General features: G+C 42.4%; 9 protein-coding genes across 9 annotated transcripts; 4 read left to right on the top strand and 5 right to left on the bottom strand.

Moving 5' to 3' along the window:
- Window positions 1-31: 31 nt before the first annotated feature.
- On the bottom strand, window positions 32-1,431 carry K450DRAFT_284387 (uncharacterized protein; the record flags this gene model as incomplete). The annotated part of the gene is made up of 2 exons (XM_051593505.1): window positions 32-886; window positions 961-1,431. 2 exons carry the CDS (start codon window positions 1,429-1,431, stop codon window positions 32-34), a joined length of 1,326 nt encoding a protein of 441 aa, XP_051440406.1.
- Window positions 1,432-2,903: 1,472 nt separating this feature from the next.
- Window positions 2,904-3,984, bottom strand: K450DRAFT_262059 (uncharacterized protein). The gene is made up of 3 exons (XM_051592408.1): window positions 3,802-3,984; window positions 3,496-3,733; window positions 2,904-3,418 (listed from the first exon to the last, which is right to left on the bottom strand). Exons 1-3 carry the CDS (start codon window positions 3,905-3,907, stop codon window positions 3,085-3,087), a joined length of 678 nt encoding a protein of 225 aa, XP_051440405.1. The 5' UTR covers window positions 3,908-3,984; the 3' UTR covers window positions 2,904-3,084.
- Window positions 3,985-3,989: 5 nt separating this feature from the next.
- On the bottom strand, window positions 3,990-6,760 carry K450DRAFT_262057 (uncharacterized protein). The gene is made up of 7 exons (XM_051592407.1): window positions 6,651-6,760; window positions 6,462-6,580; window positions 5,955-6,380; window positions 5,706-5,870; window positions 4,779-5,638; window positions 4,501-4,710; window positions 3,990-4,417 (listed from the first exon to the last, which is right to left on the bottom strand). The coding sequence occupies exons 1-7, from the start codon at window positions 6,713-6,715 to the stop codon at window positions 4,169-4,171; spliced, it is 2,094 nt and encodes a 697-aa protein (XP_051440404.1). The 5' UTR covers window positions 6,716-6,760; the 3' UTR covers window positions 3,990-4,168.
- Window positions 6,761-6,900: 140 nt separating this feature from the next.
- On the top strand, window positions 6,901-8,228 carry K450DRAFT_262052 (uncharacterized protein). The gene is made up of 5 exons (XM_051592406.1): window positions 6,901-6,960; window positions 7,372-7,386; window positions 7,469-7,633; window positions 7,721-7,850; window positions 7,923-8,228. The coding sequence occupies exons 1-5, from the start codon at window positions 6,946-6,948 to the stop codon at window positions 8,129-8,131; spliced, it is 534 nt and encodes a 177-aa protein (XP_051440403.1). The 5' UTR covers window positions 6,901-6,945; the 3' UTR covers window positions 8,132-8,228.
- A 2,380-nt stretch (window positions 8,229-10,608) lies between these two features.
- Window positions 10,609-12,131, top strand: K450DRAFT_262044 (uncharacterized protein). Its single transcript, XM_051592405.1, has one exon. It carries the CDS (start codon window positions 10,621-10,623, stop codon window positions 11,824-11,826), a length of 1,206 nt encoding a protein of 401 aa, XP_051440402.1. The 5' UTR covers window positions 10,609-10,620; the 3' UTR covers window positions 11,827-12,131.
- An 11-nt stretch (window positions 12,132-12,142) lies between these two features.
- K450DRAFT_262043 (uncharacterized protein) lies at window positions 12,143-12,684 on the top strand. The gene is made up of 3 exons (XM_051592404.1): window positions 12,143-12,207; window positions 12,273-12,367; window positions 12,429-12,684. Exons 1-3 carry the CDS (start codon window positions 12,155-12,157, stop codon window positions 12,563-12,565), a joined length of 285 nt encoding a protein of 94 aa, XP_051440401.1. The 5' UTR covers window positions 12,143-12,154; the 3' UTR covers window positions 12,566-12,684.
- A 765-nt stretch (window positions 12,685-13,449) lies between these two features.
- Window positions 13,450-15,430, bottom strand: K450DRAFT_262038 (uncharacterized protein). The gene is made up of 7 exons (XM_051592403.1): window positions 14,990-15,430; window positions 14,884-14,918; window positions 14,753-14,822; window positions 14,660-14,681; window positions 14,414-14,594; window positions 14,174-14,338; window positions 13,450-14,087 (listed from the first exon to the last, which is right to left on the bottom strand). Exons 1-7 carry the CDS (start codon window positions 15,240-15,242, stop codon window positions 13,770-13,772), a joined length of 1,044 nt encoding a protein of 347 aa, XP_051440400.1. The 5' UTR covers window positions 15,243-15,430; the 3' UTR covers window positions 13,450-13,769.
- Window positions 15,057-18,061, top strand: K450DRAFT_262032 (uncharacterized protein). The gene is made up of 8 exons (XM_051592402.1): window positions 15,057-15,397; window positions 15,460-15,684; window positions 15,756-15,936; window positions 16,011-16,153; window positions 16,222-16,947; window positions 17,016-17,485; window positions 17,554-17,592; window positions 17,678-18,061. Exons 1-8 carry the CDS (start codon window positions 15,283-15,285, stop codon window positions 17,771-17,773), a joined length of 1,995 nt encoding a protein of 664 aa, XP_051440399.1. The 5' UTR covers window positions 15,057-15,282; the 3' UTR covers window positions 17,774-18,061.
- On the bottom strand, window positions 18,012-18,511 carry K450DRAFT_275664 (uncharacterized protein; the record flags this gene model as incomplete). The annotated part of the gene is made up of 4 exons (XM_051593181.1): window positions 18,012-18,025; window positions 18,110-18,144; window positions 18,213-18,303; window positions 18,391-18,511. The coding sequence occupies 4 exons, from the start codon at window positions 18,509-18,511 to the stop codon at window positions 18,012-18,014; spliced, it is 261 nt and encodes an 86-aa protein (XP_051440398.1).
- Window positions 18,512-19,609: the final 1,098 nt, after the last annotated feature.

The raw sequence follows: 19,609 nt of genomic DNA, 5'->3' as shown, positions 1-19,609 counted from the left end.
AGCAGTGCCAATCCCACGGGTGTTCATGCCTTTATTTCTTGTGGATCTTTGGGCGGCCACGTGGTTTATGCTCCACATCTTTGCAGCCAGTCTTTCCTGTAGACACGCAGCGTTTACAAGGGCGCATATCGTCACAGCGAAGATGGGAACGCTTGCAATGGTTGCATGCTTTGTCGACATTGCGGCCCTTCTTGCTATGGTTGTGGGTTGAAATAGCGGTTGCATGACGGTAGTCGTCGTCATCTTCGTCATCTTCATCGTCAACATAAGGGGTATCATCCTCTTCTTCTTCTTCTGAAGCACCATGGCAAGCCAAATCGCGAGTGATAGAATCAGAGAGGGTTAGGGCATTGGAGGATTGTGTCAAGGATGCCAGGGAGGAGGTGGATCGAGCACTGTGGGGTGGAGACTCAAATTTTCTTCGAGCTTTGTCAGTTCGTTTTCCCATGTTTTTAGCTTGATTGACAGAGGTGAGGTATAAGTTTGTGAAAGATTTTTTGGATAACTTTCGCTGACCAAGAGACTTGCTGTTCAAGGTGCCTGAGCTTTGAGACTTTTTGATCTTGATGAAAATTTTCTTATCCTGAGCAGGTGGGTTCCTCCAGGCCGTAAACATATCCGACTGTCTGGAACTGAACAAGTCATCGACTTCGGAATCTTCATCTGAATTGTTGGATGTCTCAGACGATGAGAAGGATCGAGTGTGTTTTGGTGATAATGATGTATCTGAACCACTCTTGGATGAAAATATGGAGGAATATTGTGGGCTATTGGACGAGGGAGCTGACATTTTCTCGTCCACCATCTGATGCTTATCATTAGCTACCCTCGTTGGTTGGCCGCTAAAGTTTTTACAATCTATATCAGATACAAGTGAATTTACATCCTAATGGATTAAGAAGTCAGTAAATATGGGGAATTGATCAAGATGAGATACGACTTTATCAGTAGATAACTTACATTCATTGATACGTAATTGCAAGACATTCCTCCTATCGCCGTTTCAATCGCTTCGTTTGTAAAACAGCTGTCTTGTTGCTGTTGCATTAAACTATTGACCAGGAAGTCTCCGTCTACGTTGTTCATGGTTGGCATGTACGCATCCATAGAATCGTATAGCCAGTTGTACTGTTTATGGTCAGTTGTGTCCGCTGCAAGGTAGCCAAAATCCGTTGAAAATGTTGCGCCGGATCCCAACCTAGACGATCGAGGCGACAATGTAGCGTATCCAAAACTAGGCTCAAATATATTCTCAGAATGATGATTAGGTACTCCCATCATATTGATCGGCTGTTGCTGATGATATACCGAATAGTCGTTGCTCGTGGTTTCCATTTGAGTATTCGCTCTGGATTGTGGCAGATTGGTCTGAAGAGAGTTCACCAGAAATTGATGCTCATCAAAGTCTGGTAAGCTGACATTAGACGACATGATAGAGGCCGTCGAAGAAGAGTTGCTGAGACTGGGTTCATGCAATGGCTCAAGAAAATTATAAATGTGAAAGTAATTGAAAGCAGTATCCATTGTTTGCCAGAGGATAAAAATATACAGCTAGGGATTTTTCAAGGGTGAGATAAAAAAGATAATAAAGAGAGACACGCGAGGTTTGGGAGATTGAGGAAGGGGAATTAGGAAGGGCACAGGTTATTAGAACAGAAGTGTATGAAAGAGAGAATAAAATATAATCTCAAAATAAGTATACAATCTTGCTATGTAGATTGAGTAGAAAAGGAGTGGAAAGGGGTTATGAAGAAAAAGCAAATGGCTAGAGAAAGAGGTTCTGCTAAATACTCATTAAGTTTGTGGAGACATTCTCCATATCTGGTTTTGTTTTGTTATGCCTTTTTTTTTGGGGGGGGGGGGAAAGATCGCTTTCGTTATGCGATTCTGTCAAACATGTTGTGTTATATCATTTCATCAACATATTCACATTAGTGTGTTCACTTGGCATTCTATTGTTCTATTTGCTTTGCCCTTTCTTACAGCTCCTTTTTGCCATGTTCCACCCCAGTGTAAATTGCTTTAGTCAGTCCGTGGTGACTTTAGCCTTCCAAATAGTGTTTTAAAGAAGGTAAGAAATCGTGTCATGCATATCTCGTTCGGTAGCAAATGCGACGAAGAACTGAAGAAATCCAAGTTACTATATGCATCCAGAATACCGTGAACTGACGGCCAGACGCAAAACGTATTGCTATAATGGGCGATTTTTCACGTCCTCTCAGGAAGATCAAATTAATTTTTGATTGTAAAGAGGAATTTGAAACAGGACTCGAATCGGTGACCGAGCGACCCAGAAGAAAGAGAAAAAATATGTCTATCACGTTTTTTACTTGGTCTGTGATGAAGGTTTGGGTATGCATTCTACGCACGTCCCAGTATTTAGAAAAGTAATGTTCGAATATTTGTTGTTTAGAGCACACTCTAAATCATTGTCTATTGATATCCATTCAAATATGGCTCCACACCGATTTTTGTAAACAAGACACACCATATTACGTTATCCGTTTCCTCTGTGCACCAGCTTTCTTAAAATAACAGTAGCCATCATGGCGACCGTGAGATCATTTCATGCTCATCCAATGCACAAACAAAAGTTTTGAACAGATCCTTAGAATAAAATTCGAGTTTTCAATTGACGTTAGAAAAACATTTAATGCAGAAAGAATGGTCTTCTTCAAAACCGCCCCTTTCTGGGCCATTACTACTGGTAATAACGAGTAACAAAGATCTACGCTCTATGCTATCGTCATAGTCACCTTCATGATTTTCCAATTATAGTCCAGATGGTTAGGGCTTGGTAAGATTCAATATACCAACATTCTTTGCCAACATTCGCAACTCCCTTCTCTACCACGTTTCCTATGCACTATACGTCATTAAAATGCCTTGTTGAATGATACCTGCTCGTGAGGTGATGTGGTGCAACATTTCGCCATTCAAATGTTTTATTATATCCGTTGTTGTTCTAAAAATGTACACATTGACATTGAATGATTGTATGCAAGATAGCGATCATATACAACTGCTTGCTACAAAACAGTAGCGATGCGTCTCCGTAATTTGGAGGAGGAGGAGGGGGTATAACTAGTCTTCATCGCTACTGCTGTCATCTCCATATGCAACCAAAGACTGAATCGGTGGTAGCTTGGTTGTTAGCGGCTTCGTTGCGGTCTTCTCCTCTTTGTTAGCTGTGACCTCCCTGCTTTCCACATGTTTTCGCTTTGCAGATTTTTCATCACTTTTGTCATCTCCTTTTCGTTTTTTGGATACAACTACACCTTGCAGCAGGTCCTTGGTTGATTTACTGTTCTTCGTTTGAGCTTTAATCACTGCTGGTGTATCCTTCTTGGCATTGTCATTACTATCTTTCTTCATTAGACTGACCGCAGGCACTGGACCGCTAGCTTGTCCGACAGCTCTGGTGGAATAAGTATAGAGATATATTAAAGTAATTGTTATACGTATTCCATGCATCAGCCAAACAAAATCACGTACTGGCGGTACTCTTCCAGCTGCTTCATCTCTTGCCTTTTCTTCTCAAGCTCAGCTTGGAATTGTGTATCACCCAGTGTTCTATAGTACTCCATTTCTTCGTCGTCCACTCGTTTGACCAAATTACTGAATCGCATAGCTTCCTTGAGAGCGTCTTCCTTGAGCGTCTTTTGTTCTTGCAAACGCTCATATAGCGTTCGAGGATCATAGGGCTCACTAGGAACATTGGTGTTCGTATCCTCTGACGATGATGTGTTAGCATGTTGGCTACAATACTTTGAGACACCATAGATTGGTAAAGTCATTCACCTTGCTCAGCCTCGGATCGCACTTTGTCCCATTCAATTTGTTTGGCATTGCCTTGTTCATCAAGTACTTCTCTAGACACAAACGAGCTCGAGATGTTGAAAGACATTTCGCGTAGGTTACTAGCTTCTAGGAAAAAACTGGGCAGCCAAAGCAACACTTGCACAAAAAAAAAAAAAATGGGGAAAAATTAGGGTGTAAAAAATTCTCGTATGTCTTGTAAGGTTTTCGGTTTCTTTTACTTTAATGAGAGAACCACAAGTGTGTTAAACGTAAAATTGCTATGATTAATGAGCGCTTATTGTAAGCTAAGTTGCGCCAACAAAATCAACTATCAAGAAACACATTCATATGTACATAAAACGCTCGATCATTCTGCAGCGACACCTTGCTCCGTGGTAGCAGGAGAAGCGTTTTGTGGTGAGTCGTTGGCTGGAGGCGCAGATGATTCACGGTTTTCTGAAGGTGCCTCATTGTACCATGCCATCTCTAATGGTTTTCCTTGCAGCGTATTTGCGCCACGGGCAAGTGCAACTTCCGCTTCACGACGATTTTTGAATTGTACGATGATGGACTCTACATCGTCCTTATATGATACGGCCTCTAACTGACCAAATTGCTAATAAAAAATTATGGGGAAATTTTCCATGACGTTAATAAATATTTCTATCTTTGAGAAAAGTATCTTTCAATATAACATACCTCAAAGTGTTGACGAAGTTTATCCTTATCCTCTTGAGGATGGTTTTTGACCAATAGCTTTGTCGTTCGATTATCCAATCGATAGGATTTTTGAATGCCACCTGGAGCGCCGCGTGGCTGCCAGCCTCCACGACCGCGGCTAGCATAAAAGCCACCACGGCCTCTACCACGACCTCTACCTGCGGCTCCATGAATGCCAAGAGCAGCAGCCTAAACATCAATTACGATTAATATATTGAACAATACTTGTGAATTTGCGCTCAAGAAGTGCAACTTACTTCAGCTTCCAATCGAGCTAATTTGGCTTTCAATTCATCTGCTGATTCCGCTTTCTTCGCATCGTCTGTTTCTGGTTGCTCACTAGGTGCAGTTTCAGTCACAGTTGGTGCTGCTGGTGCTGGTGCTGGTGCAGACGATGAAGCGGTGATGTTATTCAGAGCGGTCATGATCTCACTGCGCTCTTCTGGCGTTTTCGCCTTCTCAAGTTTCTCCAACAAAACCTTTTGTTCTTGGATTTGTCGTTGTATGAGCTGTTCTTTCGATTTTTGGAGCTCGAGCATGGTCTGCAAGCGAGCTTGCTGCTGCTTCTGTTTGACTTCCTTTAACTTTGCAAATTCCGCGGCTTTGGCAGCAATCACTTCTGGGCTAGGTTCATATGTTTTTGGTGTCAGAGGCTTAGTGGGAGGAGGCGTCACGGCATCCTGTTCCTTGGTTTCAGCCTTTTGCCAGTAGACTTTAACAAACCGATTATTGAAGATGACCTCCGGTGAGCTATATGCTGCATCTGCTTCCTGATGACTACTGAATGAAATGACAGCTTTGGAGGCTTCAGGTTGAAGTGAAATATTGGTGATGGTGCCAAATTGCTTAAAGTACTCATTAACCTTGTCAATAACACAGTTTTCGGTGGGTATGTTCTCAACAATGATAGTCGAATTGTGTCGGTTTTGATGAGATCGTCCACCACTCGCTGCAAAACCACCGCGTCCACGTCCTCTGGTGCCTCGACCGCCTCTACCACCTCCACGTTGACCTGCATATGGTGGCATACCATCCATTGGCGGCATGTTCATATCTGGACTTGGGCCGGGCATTCCTGAGTTCTCAGGATCATATGATTCACCGGACGATGGACCAGCTATAAATTGTGATTGACGGTTAATAATTTGCTAGATTGGAAGGGAAGTTTATGAGAGAGAACTTACCAAAGTTATTAGGAGCAGGGTAAAACTGTGGACGTCCAATGTTGGGAGGTATGGGACCGGGGGCATTGCCCGGGAATGGGGTCTTAAGCGCGCGATCATTAACAATGATTCGATCAGTGCCATGATCATATGGACAGAGGTCTCCTCGCATACAGTAACCCCGTTCTGTGGAAACAATGAAAAAAAAAAAAACGGTGGCATTAATAAAACAGAATAAACACAACGTTTGTGAGAAGCAAAGACTCATACCATTATAATCGCGACACAGCGGTCTCACACGACCACCGCGCCCTCTAGCTCCTCCACGACCTCTACCACGGCCGTCTTGGGGCATACCGTTGTTCATGCGTCCAACACCCTGACTATCCCGCATGTATTTGTTGATTTGATTGCTCTCGCTTTCATCATGTCGACGCTTGTCGCCAGGTCGGTACTCATCATCTCTGGGCTCGGAGCGCTGTCTTCTGTGCTTGAAATTGCGGTCATCGTCGTCTTCGTCCTCAGAACTCTCATGATGTCGAGATCGGCGCGAATCGGAATGTCCTTGATCTGAATCTCTGGGTACTGGAGCTTGAGATCCGTTATCGGTCACGGCAGCAGTTGAACCAGCAGTTCCTTCCATAAAACGGCCGCTTTCGAGAACATTAAATAGCTTTGTGACAAACGATAAAGTTTCTGTAATTCGGTGGAAATCCCGTGTCAGAACTTACAGTTTTGGCGATCAGCTTTTCACAGTATATTGAACAAAATACTTACGATCTTTTAAAAAGTCTTCTAACTGTTCGGTAACTGAATCCTTAAGCTCGCTGGTAGGTTTGTTATTCTTGAGGAGAGCGAGAACATACTGCGCTAACACATCGGGATCGGCATCGCAACTGTAAACGAATGAGATAACATAAGCACAATCTTCCAAAGATATATATAAATTCGTGTGTTGATAATTACATTGGCGCCAGCTCTTGTGTTAAAAACTTCTTCAGATCTTCTGAACGTGCTTCAGCGAACAGCATAGTTATGTAAAAATGGCCTGAATGGAGTGCAAGTGACACTGCGGTAGCGTATGTTTTTTCCAAAAGCTTCAGACAAAACGGTACACGTGATCTGATACTTTAATTTTTTATTGTTTATTTGTAACACTGAAATTGGGTTACGTCACGAAATTTCAGTCCTCGCCCATGTGCGGGCCTGATATACCGTTTGCACTGGGACGATCGATACTTCCTTCTTTTTTTCTTCGCTCATGTCTGCTGCACGAGTTAGTATCAGTAACACTTCTTGATCGAGCATTCACATGCAAGGGAACATGGATGGATAATAGGATTTGTTGATGCTCGAATACGTCAATCCGGCTATGCAGAAAAAGTCATTGAAATGACTCCATATCTTTAACGCAATGCATCCATCAAATATACATCCATCAATCCAAGTGGACACCCAACACTATGATATTCCATCAACGGATTACGCATCTACAGATGAATAGGACAGGATAATCCATCAGCGATGATACTACCAACCACTTGCGTTACTCTCAACATTTTCCCAAAAAGTGAACATTCAACAGCATTAACAAATCCACATTATCAATTCCATTACCCAACCATGTTGAACTTACCGTTTATGAACTAGTACTGATGTTTTTTTCTTTTGTTGCTTTCGTTAACAGTTGAACGAATATCAGGTATGTACTTCGACGAAAACTTGCACTGAATGCAGCACTGTTCAATTAGCACCAATATTTATTTCTATGTTTCGTTTTCAAGGTTGTCGGCCGCAAGCTTCCTTCCGAGCAGGAGCCCGTCCCCAAGCTTTTCCGCATGAGACTCTTCGCTCCCAACGATGTCGTTGCCAAGTCCCGCTTCTGGTACTTCCTCAAGAAGCTTCGCAAGGTCAAGAAGGCTGCCGGTGAGATCGTCTCCGTCAACCAGGTACCTTGTCATTTTCTACATTTCGAAGCAAACAACTTACATCCGTCTTCAATCCAATTTTTCTAACTCGTCATTTTGAATTGCCAGATCTTCGAGAAGCGCCCTGAGCAGATCAAGAACTACGGTATCTGGCTCCGTTATGACTCTCGCTCTGGCACTCACAACATGTACAAGGAATACCGTGAGATGACCCGTTGCGAGGCTGTCGTTGCTTGCTGTAAGTTTTAAGAGGGTTTGGTCAATTTTGGTGGCCTGTATACCATTTTGCTAACTTGTTATCCTTATTTAGACCAAGATATGGCTGCCCGTCACCGTGCTCGCTTTAGATCCGTCCAGATCATCCGCGTTGCTGAGGTCTCCAACGCCGATGTTCGTCGTCCTTACATCAAGCAGCTTCTTACTCCCAAGCTTACTTTCCCTCTTCCTCACCGCGTCATCCGCGCTCAAAAGGGCAACCGCGCTTTGTTCTCTGCCAAGCGTCCCAGCACCTACTACTAAGCGTATTTGGTTCGTTGCGGCCACGGTAGGGTATGGTACTTGAATCATATCTTGAAAATGAAATAAAAAAAAAACTACCTTCTTTTCAAGTTATATATTGGGGTCGATTGTGTTAAGTGTAGTTAGGATTGTTATGGACTGTGCGTGAGTTGTTAAAAACGAGAATCCCATTGTTACAAAGTGTGTGACCAAGCAAGTATCAAATTTGATTAGCCAACCAGAGGGAAACCTTTTGACTCAGCACGTTCTGTCAACGTTTAAGAAAATGTCCGTAATGTTTCCTAAAGGCAATCTACGCAATGTCATAAACACTATTTTGAGGAGTCTAGGGGACCCTTATCAAATCGGCTATTTTGAAATAACGTTCTTAAGGTCTTCTACTCTTCAAAAGGAAATACAATACCTAACAATCTCCTTGGAAATAACAACAAAAAAAAATAATTATTGCGAAATTTTCCTATCTCATAGGCCCTCTTTGACAACTTGCTTGCTCCGTCTAATTCTAACCCATGTGCTGGATTATCGCGGAACCATGCATGCTTTATCGATGTGTTCTCCCGGAGGTGAAACCGCGTTTGGCAATCTTGCTTTCCATTTTGGATACCTGAGCTCCATATCAGATCTCAACAGATGTCACTCTGTGAGCTACAGTGGAAAGTCACGATCGTCGGTAATCGTCAGCAAGGTTGGTAGACAGCATACTAGCAATCATTTACCGCACAAAATTCGATTCCCGTTAAAGGTTCAAGAGTTCGCCGGTGGATGATAATGGCCCCGATGCTAAGAGTACAAAGCTAGCCAATCGCAGAATTCTCGGGAAATTTCTTGACAAATTTTATTCGGACCTCTTGCGCAACCTTGGTCCCTTGCCTGCCGTTGAAATGATAAAATTGGGCGTGCTTAAATAAGAACAAAAAAAAAAGGCTTCGTTGAATACTTTACACCTTTCTTCCCTTCTCAGCAGCCATGCCAACCACCTCTGATCATCTCGTGAATCATCCTACAGCTACCAATCCTGCTGCATCCTACAATAATACCGTAACACGTCCTTCCAACCCTTCACCACAATATATGGACAACGTTTTGTCTAGGTTTGGTCACCACCTCTCTCCAAACCAAATTCGTTCCATGTCTTTCGTTATGACATCGGTGAAAAGCTCCAACAGTGGTGGTGTTGTTCCTATGCTATCCACCGGTGTTCCCTCAAATGAACGAGATACCTATCAATACTTCAACGGTCCACCGGCCATCAACGGAGCGATTATCAATATCGCTCGATAATTATAAAAAGCACAACCTTGCATTAGAGATTCATAACATATATGCTTCATTCAGTATCCTGCCATCACAATTAGATAACCTCTCTTATTTTGTTTTTTTACTACATACCCAGCCTATTGCGATTTCATTTACACTTTGCATATTAATCCAACATTATATACTTTTCCACTTGCCCAGAAAATTTTTTTATTATACCGGTGCTGAGTATAATTGGTTGTAAGACAGCGATGGTTACTTATCTTTCCCGAAATGGTCATTAGCAATCGTACAATGACGACCATGGAACGTTCATTTTGTGATAGATAAAGCGGTTATCACACCTTGGTGGCACTAGTTTCAAAGGGATACAGGGACCCCAACGATATCAATATCACTGAGATCCTCATTTTACCTTGAACCATGCGTTAATTTTCTATATCTGAGCAATGCCCTCAACACCTGCCACACATTATGGAAGAACATAGAAATTGGTATTCGAAATTGATACCTCCACCTTAGTGTATTGTATTTTCTCTCATGATATTTATTTGAGTTTGTCTTTTGACCGTGCGCCCATTTTATAGCCCACCATCAGCAGCGGGTTACACTGAATTCCACGGGGTTTGTATCTGTCAATGTGGAAATGAGGCTGCCTTCAGTTTGTATCATATAACAAAATAGAGAACTCTGGATTGCTGGAAAGATCAATTTGCAACATGTAGTAGAACCGTTTTGTAGTTGGTCTCCAGTTTATTTTGTAAGATAAGTGTCTTGCAGAAGTGAAGGTAGCTTGTCATAAAATAATTACCCATGGCATCACCCTTTCTACGAATGAATAGCATTTATCCACTGACCACATATCTACACTGGACAATGTACTATCTCACTACTTAATGTATACAGCTTACCATTCACACATTCGTTACTAAGAGGCTTTACCCTCACAATAAAGTCCTCTACAACAAATCTGGCGATATGGCCGTTTTTTCTTTTGGCATAAAAAAACTTGTTATAAGTACATTTTTTTAGACGTAATGTGGGGTTTTACTTCGGCTCAGGCGACAGACAGTGGACAAAAGTAGAAACGGTCTTTGTAGCAGCCCAAGTCAAGACCACAAATGATCAAAAAAATGGCCCACTGAAAATCCCGCCAAACATGTGACCTGTAATGCTGTTACGCTTTCAGCGCTGTCTTCCAAAACTTCCGTCATTCATTGTCACCTTTCAAAATGTCGAAACCAATTGTATCGCGTATATCCTCCAGATCCTTGCAGTATTCAGGCACACTTCGGTGGCGTAGCACTAGATTTATCTCGTCGTCAAGCCGTCGATTGCTCCCACGATTTCTCACGCCAAGAGAAGAACAAGACTTATACCAATCCATTACCTCGTCATTTCGAGAAAAACTTGCATCGAACACGGCCAAATCTCAAGATTTTTACTCAAGCATCATAGAGCAATCATTATTTGCTGTTCCTAGATCCAATCCTCCGTCTTCTTCCAAAGTTCAAGATATCTGCAGTCATATAGATGCTGCTGTTGCTGCTAAAAAACCTCAAGAATTGAAACCTCTTATATCCGAGCTTGATCGTTCCAATGCCCCTATCAAGTACTACAACTATTTAATGAGAGCTTATATACGGCTCAAGGATCTTAAGGGAGCAGAGTATGTCCTCAAAAACCTACCCATCGGCTTGCTTCCAAGTGCGCGTACATTCACCTTGCTTATCCAAGAATATCTGTCAACGGATCTGGACCGAGCTTACGAGTATATGAAGCAAATGCAAGATATGAGCTGCAAGCTTCACAAGTCTTTTGATTATATTGTTGTCATGCGTCTTCATATTCGAAGAGATGATCCACTGGCGGTCGATTTTGCTTGGAAGGACATGTTGCAACACAAGGAAACCGTAAAGCCGACTATGCAGCTATATACGACTTATCTAGGTTATCTTGGGTCAAAAAAGAAGTATGAGAAAGCAAGTGAAGTTATTCAAGATCTAGTGGCGTATAGCCGAACGAACGATGGTCTTCAAAAGACTCTCAGTGCACTACAGTGCAAAACATTGATTTCGATTACCAATCAGCTTGCTCTCCATGATCAACCTCAGTCGGCATCCAAACTCGTGAAATTTCTGTTATCCAGTACGCTCACTTCAACCACGTCCAACACAGGATTACCGGAAGGATTAATGCCAAATGCAATCACATTGCCCTCTGAAGTATATACCAACATCATCAATGGATACATGAACCTCAAAAAATACTCTCCTGTCATAGACTTTTACAAAGAGATGACTGCAAGGAACGATGTCCAATTGGAGGAAGAGGCATTGCTTACCGTCGAAGAGGCTCGCAAGTGCCTTATGAGTAGGCAGTCAAAACAACATCAACATCATGGGAAAATGTACATAGCTAATCTGGCCCCAGTGTAAATGAAAACAATAAAGATCACGTTGATGATACATGTATTTGAAAGCCAATTGCAAGCGAACTCGCCAAGCGAATATGCCAAGCAGGGCTTCTGGTAGCGGTTAAAAAGAAAATTCATACGACGATTTTCTGTTGAGAACAGGTTTATTCCCAGACGATGGATTTGACATATTCGAATTTCCCAGTATGGTCCAGCGTTGGAATCTTACTTACAGCCAAACTGAGTTCATGCGCAGTTAGCAAATTGTGGCTCATTCTGCTGAACAAGGATCACGCACTCTTGTGACATGATGAAGATAGTACTGAGCCTTCGGTATTGAAAAGTATAAAATGAAGAGGAAATACTCATTTGATAGATACATTTTTTTGAAAAAAAATATGGGGTGTGTACACTACGCAAATGAATCGGTTCATACGAGCAGAAATTAACAATGTCTATTTCATTCAGTCAATCGCATTCTAAACGTCAAAAAAAGAATTGTCATCAACCTTCAAACGTCATATTGAATGCAAGCGCTGCCTCTCAGCAGCAGGGACACCATGGTATGTTTTAAAAATATGCACAATCCGATCATCCAAAGCTCAAACTCACCTTATATATTAGGTCACCATAGTGGAGGCCATCATCACGGTAACCATGGTGGAGGCCATCACCACGGTGGCTTCTCCGGTGGCCACGGTGGACATGACGGAGGGGCGTCTGCAAGTGCTGCAGGCTGCGGAGGCGGTGGCGGCTGCTAGTGTTAGTCAAGTAACAAAGCCTAAACTTTTAAGCATAACTATTCCAAAAGCATATTTACATAAGGCTGCTTAGGTGGCTGATTCATGAATCTTTGCTCATTAAAATTAAGTGATTTCCAACCAGCTTTAATTATTTTTGTATATTTGCCATAGAGTCAATATTCTACAATGCTTTCATAAAACTCAGTTCCCCGAGTTTCGTAAATTTGTGGAAAAACCAGGCCCAGAAAATGAGAATGAGGTAGGAATTGTACAACAGACCTCTTGCGCGCTCTAGCTAGATGAACTATGCTGAAATAAGAGCTAAACAAAGAGGGAGTAAATTCTTGAAATCAAAGTTGGAGGGAGGAAGTTGAGCTGCAGAGAAGTGTTCAACGCCTGCAGCATGATGCTCTCACCACAGTTCAATTCAAGATCGCTTCCAGCTATACGAGTACGCTACAAAATTAGAAATTATGCCATGAAAATGCATGATGAGCATTAGGCTATGGTACGTGTCCCTTGAGGCATAGGCTCGAGGGATAATCTATCAGTGAAGATGCCGCTCAAGCACTGGGCAAACAATTTATTGCCGACATCTCGGCCTGGATAGACCATTTGCAACTGCAATTCCAAAGATTTTGGATAACAGTCAAGGTCAAACTCCTCCGATATACGGGACATTGAAGGGGTTTGACAACAGGTCTTACTGGTCAAAATGTCTACGTAACAGACAAGCCAGAACCATTTCCGTTGAAGCCCACAGCACCAGGTAGGAAAATTTTCTAAATCAGCTAATCCTTCCGGTCACAGATAAAAAGCAGGTTTGGAATTAGCGAGACACCGTATCCAGGTACAGTGCAAAAGATTCAGTTTATACTGTTTCTAGCGTCAAAAAACGACCCGGACAATGGAGACCACAAACCTGTTCATTGCCTTGTGGTATAAAAACGGCTCAATACGAATAGCTCACCTACCACGGTGAATCTCCAACTACAAAGCTTATTCGCAATGACTGAAGTTGGAGAACAAGCAAAAACACTTGGCGAAGACATTTAAGGTTAAAGACCATATACCACGATGCCTGCTGAATTTAATCTGAAACTATAATGTAAGTCGGTGGTAGACACGTACATAGCTGGTATAGAATACAATAGAGTTACAAGTAAAGAATACAGATGAATAGAATTAAATATAAATATAGGAGGAGTAGTCTGGAGTGTATCTACAGTTTGCTTTTCTTTGTAGCATCGAAAAACTCTTCAAGCAAGGCATTGTAGCGATCAGATTGCTCTTCCGGGAGGGCGTGGCCGCTGCCTTCAAAAATTTCGAGTCTGGCATCTAACATTTCTTGAAGATGATGCGAATGGGCAGGGTTGATGAAATTATCGATAGTGCCAGTCACCACCATCGTAGGCACATTTCTCTCCTTGATACTCTTCAATCTTCGGTCCGACACAGAATGACGAAGACATGCCGCTGTCTGACCAATATTACCACGTAGGGGCTGAAGGCGGGACTTTGTCGCATGCTTGATGAAACTCTGGTTCACGTGGTTGCTTGGACATTCAGTATTGACGCACTCAAACACATGGACCCCATAACTCCGTTTTGCACCCCCAGACTTACATGTGTAGCATATTCTCGGTTGGTTTTGTATTTCGATAACTTGGGGTTTGTGGGGGAGCTCGCCAACCACTCAGGCGGATACAATAGATCGATGATGATGTTCACCTTATCTCTTGGGTCGGGTGTAAAGAGAGCGATTCTCGTAAGGGCATTAACCAGTTTCCACTAACAAATAAGAAAACATGTCAATTACTATTGTCGTTCACTTTGCAGTGCCCGTGCTGCACTCGATGCACTTACAGTTGGGACATTTCGTCGGGCTGTTGTACTTGTCAGCGTCAATGAGGCTATTCTTTCAGGAATCCGGTCCGTAAGTTCCAGAGATATCATTCCGCCCATGGAGATACCAACCACATTAATACTCTCCTTCCATCCCAAGTGGTCTAGCAGTTCGATAGCATCATCAGCCATTTGAGAAGTGCTTTGGGGTTACAGCTTGGTATTAGCACGTGAAACCGATCGAACATACAATGACTAATTACTTACGAGTAAAGTCCCCAAGGTGAATCTATTTGGTTATGATGATACATGAGAAAAAGAACGAGGCGTTCCATAAAACCCACATGATGAGAAACTTACCACTGAAGCCTACACCTCTGTTATCAAAGACAAGTACAGTATATTTGCCAGTAGAGGCGAGGTATTCCGTCTGTCGAGCATGAGTTTATATCGAATTCGAATATTGCTCGGAGAACATGCTAAGTACTTACCTGGTTTGACCATCCTTGTATCGACGTACTCAAACCTAAGACACAGGCAAAAAATACTACATTTGTATCAAAGCTCTTGGCTCAGGATAGAATGTAAGTCACTTACCCATGATAAGGCAAACCTTCTCCGGGCCATTTCCATGTATTTCATAGTAGATTGAGGCAGGAGCGGTGCGGCTGGTGCCGACAACAAAGTGACCTTTTTGAGTCATGGATATAGAAGCAAAAGTGAAAGAAGTTGAGTCTGAGTTTTTGGCCAAGTCGAAAGACATATTTTGCGACACCTGTCGGTCTTTCAAAATGTGACATTGAAATAATTGGGAGCAAAACGTTGAATTTTGGCCGCCCTGAATATTCATCCAGATTCACACGCTTGTACCTGCACCTTGTCATTGAAGTATGGAACCTCAATTGCCAGTAGATCCCAAATGCCTTTGGAAACCTTCCAACGTGGAAGATACCTCCATGGACAGGTTTAGGGCCCATGTCAACCAAAAGTTTAACCTTTCTCTCGGTAAGTGCGCCATGTGCTTCACTTGTCAAAAATATTGCGGGGTACTTACACTCGACCGCTAGCCAACTACGACGATCTCTATGAATGGTCTGTCAACTCAATTGAAGACTTCTGGTCTACTACTTGGGATTTTACAAGCATGTTGAGTTCGACCAAGGCATCACAAGTTCTCGATACCACAGTTCCAATGGATGCTATCCCAGAGTGGTTCAAAGGTGCAAGGCTCAACTGGGCTGAAAACTCCTTGTGGTGTCGGAGCTCTGAAAAGGTCGCTATGATTGCTACAGGTGAGTAAATGCACGATTGACGCGGGAACCTTGTTGGCACCTTCTAACAATGTGTTATATCATTGTTTTAGGCGAAGGACACCCACGAACTGAAATCACTTACGCTGATCTATACAGTGAAGTGTTAAAATGTGCTGAGGCTATGCGCGCAATGGGTATTGTAGCTGGCGATCGTATTGCCGCTTACATCCCGAATTGTCCTGAAGCTATCATTGCCATGCTAGCTGCAAGTAGCATCGGTGCCGTTTGGAGGTATGTTCCGTGGTGACAATATTAACTTTGTAGTGGGAATACGATTTGACATTCGTGCTGATACTTCCTGGAAGTTCCACCTCCCCCGATTTCGGTACTACAGGCGTACTGGATAGATTCAGTCAAATTGAGCCCCGTATACTGATCTCTGTCAATGCCGTCGTCTATAATGGCAAAGTCCTGGATCATACATCTAAGGTCAATGCAGTGGCACATGGTTGGTGGATTATTTTCAGATGTCAGATAACGAATTCCCCATGTTGCTAACATTATGTTTTCAACTAGAATTACCTTCACTTGAAAAGGTTATTATGATTCCCTTTGTGAGCGGTCATGCCGGTCAGGAAGTTCCTAACAGCTGCGCATGGAATGAATTTTTGGAAACTTGCAAAGATCTACCAGATGCCATTCGTTTTGAACAACTGCCTTTCAACCACCCGGCCTTCATTATGTTCAGCTCTGGCACAACTGGTCTACCCAAATGCATTGTTCATTCCGCAGGAGGGTTATTACTGCAGCTGAAAAAGGAGCACGTCATTCATGGTGGTCTTACTCCGGATGATATTCTGTTTTATTATACTACAACAGGATGGATGATGTGGAACTGGCTGGTATCAGCACTGTCTGTTGGATGCACCATTGTGCTATGGGACGGTAGTCCTTTTAAGCCTAGTCCTGGTGCCCTATGGGAACTAGTTGATGAACTGAAAATCACTCATTTTGGAACTTCAGCCAAGTACATTCAGTCAGTTATGGAAGTTGGTTACAAGCCAAAGGAGTCTTGCAATCTGGGAACATTGAAGGCCATTTATTCCACTGGATCACCCCTCAAGCCAGAAAGTTATGACTTTGTTTACCGTGACATTAAGGAAGATGTCTTGCTAGGAAGTATTACTGGTGGTACTGATATTTGCTCTCTTTTTGCTGGACACAACGTTGCGCTTCCCGTTTACCGAGGAGAGATCCAATGCAGATGCCTTGGAATGAAAATTGAAGCCTGGGATGGCCAAGGTAATGGAAATATGGACAGCTGACCTTGTTATCTTTGCACTTGCTAAACAACTATCTGAACTCGATAGACAAACCGGTTATGGGCCAGAGCGCGGATCTTGTATGCACAGCTCCTTTCCCTTGCATGCCTGTCTATATGTACAAGGATGATGAACGCCGTTCCAAGTATATGAACGCCTACTTCTCGGTGTATCAGCACGTTTGGTATCACGGCGACTTTGTTTGGATTAACCCCAAGACCAAAGGTGTTATCATGCTTGGGAGATCTGATGGTACACTTAACCCTAACGGTGTTCGATTCGGTAGCGCAGAAATCTATAATGTTGTGGACGAATTTCTGACTAGAGGCATAGCAGATTCTCTTTGTGTTGGACAGAAGATCAAAGGAGAGGATGACGAACGAGTTGTTCTATTCCTCAAGATGAAAGACGGAATCCAGCTGACTGAGGCATTGGTGAAGGAGATCAAGATCAAGGTTCGGTCAGAACTTAGCCCAAGGCACGTACCGGCCTTTGTTTTGTCAATCGTAGATATACCGGTATGTAACCGTAGTGAAACGTAGGACACAACTGGATTTATTTTGCTAAGTCCCGATTTGCTTTTCAGTACACTATCAACGGTAAGAAGGTTGAAGTCGCCGTAAAGGTATGTTTTCTCACCATCGTCACATTGCCACCCAAGCCTTGCAAGCTAATCCAGATTGACTTTTTTTTTTTTTTTTCTCAAACAGAAAATTATATCTGGACAAAATGTCCTGCCATCAGGAACACTGGTAAACCCAGAGAGTTTAGAACTATACAAAGACATTCCGGAACTCCGGCAATGACAGGAAAATTTTTGGAATTTTGCATAACCGATAGGAAACAGAATCGTTGTTGATTTACAGTATCGTAGATGTCTTAGAGTAAAGCGTGTGTGTTTTTTCTTCGTTGTCTTTAGGACACGGTTATTTGAGATTGATTGATGAATTAGGGTTAAGCTGTGTGCTAGTATACATTGACGTAGCTTTACAAAGATGTTACATGGATTCCTCTTACTGCGGAGGAGGTTCATTGTGTTCACTTCTAGTAGCAGCACTCTATGATCAAAACAAAACAGTAAATAAACTGGAAGGTGGAATGACCACTTACTGATTAGCTTTAGCACTTCCAAAACTACTTACCTTCTACAGCACAGCAACAGCAGCACATAGCCAATCTGGATAATCAAATGAGAATATAAGTAACAGTACGTTGCAGCAATCCTGATCATATGTCAATACTTACAAAGCTAAACAGCAAGAGTCATGACCTCCGTGTCCGGGATAGTAGGGTCGACCATAAGGTTGCCCATATACTAATGGTTGTGCTATAGGACCTGATCGGTTCCGGACGTAGTAACACATACGTTAAGTGAACTTCTTTACTACAACTAAAGGTACGATGTGACAAAAAATGAATTTACCTGGCTGTCCGTACGCCATCGGACTTTGTGGATAATAGGGCGATGGGCTGACAAGGTAGGGACTTGGTCGTGGAGGATAGGCAGCACCTGCCATCACTGGGTATGCTCCATATGCTGCCATGAGATAGTTCAAATCCAAGTGGAAGAGAAAAAGTTAAAAGAAAAAAAAAAGAAAAACAGGGAGGAGAAAATGCTCAGTTGGAAAATATAAAAGTTTTTAGCGGGCGTAAAGAGTGTGTTGAGCGGTCCTCTTTCCGGCATCCCGAGCGATTGACCACCATTTTAGCCATTTAGCTTCAACGTCACCTGCTCAGCACTTTTTCTATGAGCCAGACTCAATTTAAGTAATATATTACGTTAATGAGAGAAAAAATAAGTAAGGTATGCTGCGTAGTGCATTATGATACATCCCAAAGTAGTGTTCCTTTCTGGCGGTTTTAATATGCCATGATGCGAGGGCGTTATGGAAAGTCCTAAAGAAAATCTCCTAATTCGCATGCGACACTCATTTACGTGGGCCCTCCAATTTCCTCCTAATCGTCTCATATGCTGTATTCGCTATTTCAAATGTTTTTTCTAGCTTCGTTTGACCAGTAAATGAAAGTTTGCGATTTCTTATAGCATACTGATTTCTTTACCTTACAGTAAAGGTGCAAGATTATTCGGTTATGTACGTAAAATTGGATTGCTGATCCAGCAGAGGGGTCTTTACCAAAAAGCAAATATCGACTAAGTACATCTGCTTAGTCGTTTCAACCTTTGCTTCACAATGACACTCCGTTGAAAAATTCATTTTACAAACACAGCGGCATGAAGACTGTAACACAAATCTTGCTCTCGAAACAAATGAATTCTGCAAGCTGATATGCAAGGCGACCACCCTTGGTAGCATTTATTTAAAATTTCGAAGTGCATCATTAAACTTGGCTTCATCACGCGACATGCTGGTTCTCCACACTTACAGTCATACTCACATTTTTTCAGCTTATACGGCAAATGTTGTTGAAAGTATGAAACGCTTTTTATGGATTCTAGTAATTTTTAAACTGAGGCTGACAAGCTAACAGGATAAAAATCGTAATTACTCATAAATGCCACGGGTAAATCATTCAGCGTCATATTGTAAGGTCCAATACTGAAAATTTGGGATGAGCCTGTAATAGTCTACAAATTTCTAAAAGGTAAAATGTAATTTACATTGTGTTCAATAGATCCTAGT

Source organism: Umbelopsis ramanniana, assembly GCF_025399195.1.
Source record: "Umbelopsis ramanniana AG unplaced genomic scaffold K450scaffold_92, whole genome shotgun sequence".
In the NCBI taxonomy this organism is placed as follows: Eukaryota; Fungi; Mucoromycota; class Umbelopsidomycetes; order Umbelopsidales; family Umbelopsidaceae; genus Umbelopsis; species Umbelopsis ramanniana.
The sequence above is the reverse complement of the archived record's forward strand: the minus strand, read 5'-3'. Positions and strand labels throughout refer to the sequence as shown.